The sequence below is a fragment of the Sebastes umbrosus genome, chromosome 15, assembly GCF_015220745.1.
Source record: "Sebastes umbrosus isolate fSebUmb1 chromosome 15, fSebUmb1.pri, whole genome shotgun sequence".
Classification (NCBI taxonomy): domain Eukaryota; kingdom Metazoa; phylum Chordata; class Actinopteri; order Perciformes; family Sebastidae; genus Sebastes; species Sebastes umbrosus.
In genome coordinates, this window is record NC_051283.1 from 12,398,780 (window position 1) to 12,410,633 (window position 11,854).

At 41.9% G+C, this 11,854-nt stretch overlaps 1 protein-coding gene across 1 annotated transcript in view; it reads left to right on the top strand.

Annotated features, from left to right (window-relative positions):
- The first annotated feature begins 324 nt into the window (after window positions 1-324).
- Window positions 325-11,854, top strand: part of csmd2 (CUB and Sushi multiple domains 2) — a 286,853-nt gene continuing 275,323 nt past the window's right edge. Inside the window, exon 1 of the mRNA XM_037794153.1 lies at window positions 325-1,350. Within this exon, the coding sequence (XP_037650081.1) occupies window positions 1,170-1,350 (181 nt within the window). The 5' untranslated portion in view covers window positions 325-1,169. The remainder of the gene's footprint in view (window positions 1,351-11,854) is intronic.

The window sequence follows — 11,854 nt, forward strand, 5'->3', positions numbered from 1 at the left end:
AGATATTCATAAACCCACCAAATATATATCCATACATACTATCATATATTATTATATTTTTTATATATATTTTTTTCTTTTCATAAAGGAATATTTATTTAAAAGAATAGAAAGAAGAAGAAAGAATAGAAAGAAGAATAGAAAAAATAATAGTTTTTAGCTCTAAAAAGTTATTAGTTATTGACATTTTAGCTCACCTACTGAATTTATCTTAATCACTCATGTGAAAATGTGGGCATATCATGACTGGAGAGGATACTGAGAGTGGGAGAGAGAGGAGGGAGGGAGGGAGGGAGGCAGAGAGAGAGAGGAGGGAGAGAGAGAGAGAGAGAGGGAGAGACAGAGAGAGAGAGAGAGAGAGAGACGCGCAGAGAGAGAAGGAGAGCAGGTCTGCAGTCTGATTCTTGGCGTCGCACAGACCCGAGACGACGCTGCTGTCTGTGGCTGAGCGCTGCTGCTGATACTGGGAATACACACACACACACACACACACATCCTGCATATTTCTCTCCATCCAGTCACATCACTGACTATACGTTGGTCGACAACTTCTAAAAAAACGAGGCGATTTTTTTTCCCCCATCCTTGGATCCGGATAACAACCTCTGTGGCTCTCTCCATCATCCTCCTCCTCCTCTTTCGTTTCATTTGAATCTCTCTCTCTATAATGACGAGTTTAAACGTGGATTATCGGCACCGCAAATGAAGGACAGATAAGTGCTGCGGGACAAACTGAAGGAGGGATCTCCTGGTTCTTTTTGCTTTGTTTGGACGTGGTGATATCAATTCAACATCTGTGGAGCGGACGAGGGGGATATTTGGTGATTTTGTCCTTTTTACGCGTGCCGGGTAGATCAGTGACCACTTGAATCACGTCTCCCCCCCCCCCCATCCTTACCCTCCCTTTCTCCCCCCCTCTCCTTTCCTTTAGGTGTGAAATCTATCTCCTCAGACAGAGAGAGACTCTGAACCCCCTCGGTCCCCGCATGACATGGTTCAGTCCAGCTGCGAGATCCGAGCCTCCTCCATGCATTGGGATTTTTCTCAGCTCCGACACCGAGTGAATCTCCCTTTTTGGACCATCTGAGAAAGTAGCAGTGCCTGCACAAGACACACAGAGAGAGATACAAAAAAAAAAAAAAGAAAAAAAAAAGCCCCTTTTGCCTGCCATGACCGCCGCTTCAAACCGGGACGGAGCTACGGGACTTGAGGAGAGGAGACCGGAATGCGCATGCAGGAGACAGAGAGACGGAATAGGGATTTTTGCTCTAATGAAGGCGGGAGTGCAGGCGCACCATTGGAGCCGGGTGCTGTTCTTATACATGGGGCTACTGGCCACCTCAGTAAAGGGTAAGTCCAACCCTCCATCTGTACCGATGCACAAATGCAGCATCTCCCTCCACCATCCACCATCCACCCGGCTGAATGCAAATCAGCATCAGCATCATCATCCTAGAAAAGGCGCATTTATTTAGGATCCACCTTGCTGCTGCTGCTGCTGCTGTGATGTCGCTGTTCCTGGCACCCCCAAAGTTATTAATAGAGGATGGTTGGTGTTTGGTGACAGGCAGCAGGATCCTCTGGAACTGCAACTGTCTATATGTTTCCGACTCTGCGTTTTCATTGCAGGACTGTCTGTGTGAGGTGTTTTCTAAAGGGAATGAGGGTGGATTGTATATTGTCGGGATGATTGGATGAATATGTTGTGGGATCCTACAAAAAAAAAGGAGGGTTTACAGGTGCAGGGGAAACGTTATAGGCTGTGTGAGGTGGTCAAGCAGGGGGCTGATTATTATGGGGGTCCAAAAGAGTGTGTGTGTGTGTGTGTGTGTGTGTGAGAGTGTGTGTGAAGGGGGTGCTCTTTTTTTTCTCATCTTGTAAGATTCTCCACTTTAAGTAGCCAAAACACCAAGGGAAAAACATTTTGGGTACAGTTTGTCTTCCTGTGTGTGTAGGCTACACATCGTGCTCGTGCGTGTGTGTGTGTGTGTGTGAGGGTTGGGGGGGGGGGGGGTGTATAGGCCTAATTAACTGACTCTGGCTTTTCTGTCCTTGATTAATTGCAAAATGGAAATCTCGCAACCAAAGCTGGGCATTCAACAGATTATCATTACTATTCATTTACTTTCAGCAGCATAATGTGTTTTTCTGGAACTCAGTTACTGATCCATGATTTTTTTTTTATTATTATTATTTCTAAAGCCTAAAGGGGAAGAGCCTTAAGCATGTTCGCCACCTCGAGCATGCAGGTCGTTTTTTTTGGCACAGAGAGACAAACCGTTTTATCACTGTCTTGGCTCCGCGCACCAACAGAACGGGGCACTATTTTTAGCAAAAGCCAATAATATACTTGCCACGGCCACAATATGAATTTGACAGTGAGTCATGGCTCTCTGTGTTCGCCCACTCATACCTTTTTTTTTTTTTTTGGTTTTGGGACAGCAGCATAGCACACACAAATCCAAAAGAGCGAGTCGAAACTGATGGGCACATTTTCAGTGTCATGTCTCATCATGCTGACGATCATTACTATTTTACGCACAAACGTCATCCCTCACCAAATATCTCCCACTTGTCACCCTTACTTTTTTTTTTGATGATGTGTTATATCAGCCACCCAGATGGTTTCTTCTGCGAGGTGTATAGGTTTTTATCACACGCAGCTCAGCAGCCAATGATACTGACAAATCTCCCTCTCGACTTTCATGTGGAGTAAATCTCATTGCGGCTATATTCGGAGGAGGTTTGTTTTATTTGCGTCCGGGGAGCTTTTTTATTGCCCACTCTCTCGCCCGTTTGAGTCTATACTCTTGGAGCCAGTAAAGCGACTTTAACTTATTGCACATATTTACAAAAGAGCAAGGAGAGGCTGGACTATCTATCTATCCTGACCCCCCTCCCTGTAACAACGTTTACTTTTAAACTGTGTCAATAAATATGCTTGGAACACTATGGCACGTTGAGGTGGTCTGGTGCGTCCCTGGGTAGCTGCTGCAGCCACCAGCAATTGCCCCATCCTCCCATTGAGCGGCACCAGAGCCTCACGCTATGCTGAGAGGAAGAGGAGGAGAGGGAGGAGGAGAGGAGAGGAGAAGACCCAGGGTTCATGGTGGCATTTCCTCACATCAAAACCAAAAGAAAGTCTTTGCCAATTAATGACCAACAGATGTTGGCTGCTTATTTCCAGGCTTGTTTTTTTTTATGAGCACCACATCTGAGCTCAATCAGAGTATATGTGAGCTGCACTAAAGAGACTGTTCCTTTAATAATATTTTATTTTTTTTTAAATTGTTACTCTATTTGTTAGCTTATTTACTTATGCTCTTAATTATTAGTTAATTACTTTATAGTTTTCACCAATTGTTTTTTTCACTGAATTTCTGAGTGGTGGATGTAAGAAACACAATTTCGTTTTTATGTGGAGCATAAAAATGACAAATAAAGGAATCCTGAAGATGTATAATAGTGCTTTAAACACTGTCATCATGTGTCAACTATAGTCTCACTTTAAACAATTCTCAGCCTCCCCCTTGTGTAGCCCAATTATCATTCCCAAAGGGCCACACACAGATACACAACATGTGTGGAAGGGTTTTAATAGATATATTGAAGAGAAGCAGTCTGTCAACGTGGGGATCAAAACCAGCTGTCCCAGTGGACCCCGTCGCTCAATAAACGGTAATCAACATCCATTCATTTCATCCCACAGAGGAGTGAAGAGGAGGAGGATGGAGAGAGAGGAGGCAGATTGAGGATGACGTGGCTCGCCATATCTGCTGCGTGTTTCGTGTTTCTCTTTTCTCTCCGTGCCAGCTCCACCGCGTATTAGATCATCCGTCAGCGGCGCATGAGACAGTCGCTCAGCATGTCCATTTACACGCAAGATCACGCTTCTTCGTCGTCCTCTCCTCCTCCTCCTCCTCCTCCTCCTCCTCCTCCTCCTCAGCCAGCCACGCTCTCTCCTCTCTCCTCTCTATACAAAGGCACCGCGTTGTGCTCCTCTACTCATGATGCAACTCGCAGTAATGTTAGAAAAGGACTGGAGGGCCTGATGCCCCCTTCTTCCTTTTTTATCTTTTTCCACTTCATGACATTTGCTTGTATTCGCACAGTCATGAGGCTAACTGAAGAAAGGAGACAGGGGCCAAAGCGCGCGTGTGTGTGTGTGTGTGGGCGGGCGTGCATGCGTTTCCAGGCAATAACACAGTGAGGAAAAAAGCTTGAGTCCTTTTTGAAGTTCCACAAAATCAAAAAAAAAAAATGACAAACTTGAACTTTTCATTTTTAAAGACCCTTCAGGCACATACAAAGACTGATGCCATTTCAAGTATGGGAGCACCTAATACTTGGAAACACATTTAGTTATGAATTATCTTCACTCTACCTCAGAATAGAATGAGAGATGAGAGTAGAATCTATTAGTTTCAATGGACTATCTCTTACACCAGTAGGCAGTGGCGGATTAAGGTGGTCAGGGGCCCCTATAGCTACACTTGGTATTGCCCCCCCCCCCCCCCCCCCCCATCACCCTTACTCATCATGCTTTTTAAACTTACCGGAAAAATGTAATTTAGTGCCATGTGTAAAAGCATGCTACATGTACACACTCAGGAAGCACTGGCATATACACACACACACACACACACACACACTGAGACAGCCTTTAATCTAAACCTTGACATATCTTGTCAATTTAGGGATTTTTGTAGATCTTGGTCATGGTGCTCATTCAGCCGTTGTGCTTTTCCTTTTCGTGCTCCGTGATCATATTTTTATTTTACCGCTTTTCTGTCCAGTAGTGACGTATTATATTTTAAAACCAAATTGACCTTGTGAACCAGGTCCCATCATGGGGTCAGGTTCATAAGGTCAGCTGATTGGGTAGATGTGGCCCACATCTATTTTAATGTTTCTTATGGGCCAATAGGAGTTTTTTCTTCTCTGAAGTACATTTAAATAATCAAACATAATCTGGCCAATCTGAGGCCCTTGCAAACATGGTGCCCCTTGGCTGCAGCCTATAGGCCATCCTGTGCATTAATCCACCCCAGAGTACAGGGATGTTATATCGAAATACATTTATTTCAGTAACTAATGGGGATCACTAAAAGCTCACTGTAGAGTGAGACTTTCAGCACCATGGACAGCGACAGGCGCAGCTGAAGCTTCTGTTCAGCACCACGGACAGCTCCCCCAGCCAGCAGCCTCAGCAACAGCTGCTCCTCATGGAGGGCTAGCTGGCTGGCTCTAGAAACTGGGATTTCTCCAATGTTTTCATGGCTTTGAACCCTCAATTAGACACAGACTTCAGATCCCTACTTGACAAGATCACATCACAAGTTTTTCTGCTGTTAGTTCTCAACTGAGTTTAGTAACAGTTCTACATGTTAGGCATTGTGAAAGTAAATTATAAAGAGTGAGTCATATTCGTACATTATCTCATTGACACAGTATGTATAGATAAAATGATTGACAGCAAATTAAACTGCAACTGTTTTTCATTGTCATTTTAAAGCCAAAATGCCAAATGTGACCTATTGTTCAAGCGCCCTCAAATGCGAGGGTTTGCTGTTTTTACTGTGTTTCATGAGATATTAGATTGAATATCTTTGGACTTTGGACTGATGGTTGGACTAAACAAACAATTTGAAGATGTCAACTTGTGCTTTAGAAAACTGTGATTTTATCAATCGAACTCGGCAGATTGATTGATAATGACAATTAGCTCCAATTTCAGCCCTTTCACAGTATGTAGTTTATTATAGCAACATTCCTCAATTTTGCTGGGAACTGCTTCCTCACTCAAGGATTCATGTGGATCCCAAACTACCATCATGGAGGCACTGTGTTGCCTGTTTGATAGATGTTGGCTAAGACAGTGGTTACCAACCTTTTTCCTTAAGGAACCCCCCTTTTCTATCATTGAGTAAACTGACGACCACTGATAACATTTTATGGATATCTCAGATTATATTCGATGCATAACAATACCAGTACAGAACACCCAATAAACTGTAGAATTGACCTAAATAGCGAACGCAATAACTGCAGGAAGTTTGTGTAAAACGATTGATTTGGATGGATTTTGAGCAGATTTTACCCTGTGAATATTGCATCAGAGATGAGTTTTCCTCTTATTTTTAGTAACGTCTCAAATACATACAATACAAATCTCTGTATTATGCATTTCTTTATTGAGTTTTCAACAATCATACCTCATTAATAGGCCTCTTTTTTGACAAATTCAGTGTTTTCTCCTCTCCCTAATGCTTCGCCATTGTTCTATTAGCCCTTTGGTTGTTTTAACTGCGTACTTTTCTAATTGTTAAGTTGATATCTTAAATAATAATCCAAACTTTTAGTTTTCTTCACAGAAATGAATGAAAGGTTGAGATTTAGTCCAAGTGTATATTTTTTTAAAAAAGTTGTCTTACACCCTTTAAAATCAAGAAGGCCTTGTGACCCCTTGTGAAACTTTGGCGACCCCTAATGGGGGTTTTGACCCCCAAGTTGAGAGCCAGTGGGCTAAGATATGTGGAAGCTAAAATAGAGCTGGTTTAGTGGTCTTGTGGACAAATTTGATCCCATCAGTCCCTGTAAGTCCTATCAGCATAGCAAATACAGATCCCCCTGTGTCTTATGTTTCCCATACTATGAGTTTTCATGATGAATATATGAGCTTCTCACTTCTCTCCCACCTGTCTGCCTACTACTCTCAAATCCTCAACTATGCCTGCACGCTCTGCTGCATCTCATCTCCCATCTGCTCTCTACATTCACCGTTGAGCAATAAAGGATGGAATGGGAGCTGAGAAACAGATGACATTATCTGTTTACTCAAAACAGAAACGTCTGGAATGCAAAGTAGATGAGTATTGCCGCTTTTCCTACTTGAGCGAAGGAGAGAGAGAGAGAGAGAGCTTTGGAGTACGTGGTCAAGATAAAGATGGAGATCATAAAGAGGTGGCACAGGGAGGGAAAAACAGCAAAACAGCAGGACTATCTGCTACTGCGAGGGGGAAATGAGAGGCAAGAGAGGGGAGGCGAGTGTTGGAGTAGAAGGGGTGATAAGCTTCCACCAGCTGAGAGGAAATCCGCGCCCTATGTTTCTGTGCCTTTTTGAGTGCTGGGTGATTTTCCTCTCTTTAGTAAATTATCTATTTGGAAGGCTCATTTTCTTATCAGGCATCAAGCAGACTCCTATTTCAAGAACTAACAGCGTGTAAGTAAGCTCGTGGGCACGTGTTTGGATGAGTCTGTGAGTCGCCACCCCCATTCACTCTAGGATGATTCGACTAAAGTGTTGACAAGCAGGTCATTAGCTCGCTCAAGAAAGGGCTACTGAGAGACGGAATGTGTGTGTGTGCGCAGTACATGTGTGCACGTGAGCAGCTTTGATATGATGCAAATGCTTCGTCCTCGTGTGCACCCTTATTTCACCCACCTGCTGGTATGTCATCCCACTCCTCTCTGTATCTTCCTCCCTCGTACCCTCTCCCTTCCTCCCCTCCCACGCATCCCGCCACCTCCCCCTGTCTTCCTCCACCCTCCTCTCTGGTGATTCACACTGTCATCTGTCTCCAGATGGCCAGAGCTCTGTCACTGAGCTTCGTCACACTGATCACAGCCACACAGTGACTCACACACACACTCAGTCACTAATTCATGCAGACTCCTATAAAAAAAAAATGAATGCATTCATTCAGCCGCACACACACACACACACACACACACACACACACACACACACACACTAGCCCCACAAACTGGACCATTGGACCTCATGAACCTATAGCCAGATGCACATTTGCAGAATTTCTTGATTAAAGTGGCCCTTAATGAGATGATGAGGAACATCTAATTAACTTTCAATACAATTTAATTGCTTCCTCTGCTATTTTTCATCTATTAAACTATTAAGTTTGATGATAGTGCCACAGTAAAATAGTTAGCTTTCATTGAATATTTAATGACACGTACTAGGGGTGTTGCAATATACAGGTATATACCGTCATATTTAAAAAAATAAAGATTATAACGTATCTTCATACAACTGTTTGTATGATATCTTAAAAAAGTTATTTCTCATTTTTTGTGCGTTTTGATTTTTATTCTTTTTATTTGGTAGGAATGATATCCAGCTTTCTATATATTATAAAACCATAATATGCTACAAATGTGGAAATACAATAAAATACACATCACACAATACACATAACACAGTACACCAATACATATTGGTAATTTACAGTACAATTTGCTAAAAATGGATACACCTCTGTTTTGCTTTTAGCCAGCACTTAACCTTTGTTGTAAAGAACTTTATATCTGGAATTCCTTTGATTTCAGTTGGTAACGTGTCCCAGAGTTGACAGCCCTTTATGGTGAAAGCCAATTGTCCAAATGTAGTTCTACAACGTGGTATTTTACAGTTGTCATTCACCATGTTCCCATTACTGTCTTTGTCTTGGATATATCTGGAAAGAGGCTGTTGGGCTAGACTGTTAACAGAAAGCTCTCAAAGCTAAGTAGGTTGTGTCTTTTTCAGTATGTGACAATGAATTCTTATGAATGTCCAGCAACACGTGACGCATGTGTCAATTTCCATATTCAGAGGAAACAACTTGGTAAGGTTTAGGCAGCAAAACTACTTGGTTAAGTTTAGGAAAGGATCGACTTGGTTAGGATTAGGCAACAAAAGTTCTTAAGGAAAAGATTGTGGTTTCGGTTAAAATAACTCTGGAAGTGGCACAACTTAAGTACAGAAGTTACGTGACCAATAAATCAACGTCGACTTCTGGTTTCACACAAGACACTACTCCTGTCTTTAGACCCACTCATCCACCCCGACCTCCTCCCTATATGGTGTTTTTTCACTCTTTATATTTCCTGGTTCACCATTACGTGGATTACACATGGAAGTATGTTATGGGATTTATCCGAATAACAATGCATTACTTATCCTAGGTATAGCTACAAACGCCTGAATATTGGTTTCATGTTAATAATACACATAATATCATGTAAATAATCCAGCGTCTCTTAAATCACGCTTTTGTACAATTATGGTTACAGACTGTCTCCCCGCCTCACTAAACTCGTATTTTGAGTGTAATTCATTTGCCACAATAGAGGCAAAATGCACAATAAACAAAGTTAAACATGAATTTGACTGACAGCATTATTATAGTTTTCTTCAACTTTTCTAAATGTCATGATAATATGGTTATTGTGAATTCTTTTGACCACAATAATCTTGTAGTGAAAATCTGATATTGTGACAGCCCTAATGCATACACATTCAAACTGCAACCGTTATATATCTGGGGCGCTCCGGTTGCAAAGTCAATCCAAATTTGACACAAGCAAACAAAAAACTGGTGGAAAACAAATGAGAAATACTTGTTTCCTTCAAATACCCCTTTCAGCATGTCCCTGAGCGCGGCGTTAAATTAATAAATGTACATTTTGGCTGCTTTACTTACCCAGGGAATATAAATCTAGCTCTATTCTAGTAGTGCTTCACACTCGCATCCTACTCCTGTGAGCTCTTCTGTGTTCTTCTGTTCGTGTTTTAGCAGCTCGGCGCCATTACAGACACTGGATGGTGGATGGATGGAGGACTTTTCACAAAGTGCCTTGCTCAAGGGCATGTTGGCAATGATTCTTTCCTACCCACATTTCCCAGTAGAAGTCAGTAGAACAGCTCGGCTGTACTGGGCAGCTCCCAGATGTGGATATGTGCTGTAACAGCCGTGCTGCGAGCCAAGACGTGTCAGGAAAAGAACATACATGCTCTGTCAATCTTCTCTGAATAACTACAGGTGAAAATAAATCAAATAAATAAATAGATAACAATCCATCTCCCTGAGCCATGTGTGGGAGAAAAAGCTATAAGAGAGAAGTCTTAATCTCGATTCTTCCTGTTATTATCAGACGTAGGATTTTGCTCCAGCTACTGTAAATCCCCACAAAGTGAGAGACAGATGTAGATGCCCTGTCTGTCCTGTACAGACACAAAGCTCAGGCAGGGGTTTCTTTAGCTTCCTGATTTACACTGTTCTTATCAGATATCAGTGATCCCGCAGATTGAAGATTAGATCCTGGGCAGGAGGTATCTTGTCCTTGTCCTTGTCTTTTTTTCCCTTTCCTGTACCGCTCCTCTCTCTGTTCAACGTATAGGCAATCTGTCAGTGGTCTTTTTCTGGGAAAGAGGCAGAGTCATCATCTGGAGAGAGGCACTCAGTGTGTGTGTGTGTGTGTGTGTGTGTTTGCCTTGCTTTCCTACACTTGACAGATCCTTTTCGAGTTTAGAATCTAAAGCATATTTACTTGCACTTTAATGGCCCAAATAAAAAATGTGTTTTTTTTATAATGCAATTTTAAAAAGATGTTGGTGTAGACGTTTACATATTCAGAAAAGCTGATGTTCTCTTTTATTGAAGTGAGTAGTGGCTATTGTGTTGCTGTTTTCTTTAAAGCACTAGTTTGACATTTTGAGAAATACACTTATTTGCTTTCTTGCCAAGAGTTAGCTGACAGGATTGATACAGGCTCTTCTAATACACTGTTCGTAGCTGTAACTACGAAAGAACTCCGGACTCTAGGAGACTGGTGTTCGTACCCCGTGTGAAACCAGAAGTCAGCGTTGATTTATTCGTCACGTAACTTAACTTCACTTAAGTAACGCCACTTCCAGAGTTATTTTAACCCAAACCATGATATTTTCCTAGAGCTAACTAAGTAGCTTTTGTCACATAACTTCCGTAGTTAAGTTACGGCACTTCCGGTGTTTTATGGCAATTCCAGTGTTATTTCAACCTAAAACGTGATCTTTTCCTAAGCCTAACTAAGTAGTTTTGTTGCCTAAGCCTAACCAAGTCGATCTATTCCTAAACCTTACTAAGTACTTTTATTTTGAAAAGACTGAAGTGGAAATAAAAACGCACAAATACATTGTTGAAAATCATGCTGAGCGTCACAAAACAAAGGGGACATGCGTGATGCGTGTCTATGTACACAAATCAAAAAGATTACATTTCGTGACTATTTCATGAACTGCTGTGAGACTGCGTTGATAATGATGTTCTTTTACCATGAGGTATTCTTAAAATATGATGGGAAAAAAGGTCTTCCAGTGCCTCCAATTAAACCTGTTTCGAGCATGTTCATGACACAAGTGACCTTTTCTGTTTACTGCATCATTGACCTGCCTCTAAAACTCCTAAAAAACTATATTGGACATGTAAAATCATCTGACACCGCAAAACAACAAGTCGTTCTGTTGTTTAAACCTAACCACGTTGTTTCCTGTGAAGATGGAAGTTAATTTTGAAAAGACTGTACGCATGTACCGAGCAGAAATTGACACATGTTTATGCACATCCATAGGATGACGCACAAAAAATAAGGAAGAACTTTTCACAAGAGATCATACGAACCGTTGTATGAGGATACATTGATTGATACCACTCTCTTATGCAGTACATATAAGGCCACAGATAGCAGTCTGTTAGCTAAGCTTCGCATAAAGACTGGAAACAAGGTAAAACAGATAACGTTCCTATAGGTTAGCAAGCTTCTATCTAAAGTCAGTCTTTAGTGTGTCTGCTAGAGTTAATCACCCAGCAGTGTCTGGTGTCCGAACCAGTTTAACCGAACGCTACAGCGGTCGTCTGCTGGCTCATGTTACGTATTTTGATGCCACAGAGAAAATAAATTTCTAATGAGGGGAAATGAGTGTGTCTCCCGGTGTCTTCGCGACGGAAATAGACCAGACAGAATTATCTGTCTAGCAGTCAAGACATACATCGTCATAGAAAGTCACGTTAGTAGGCTTAAATTTGGACAATCG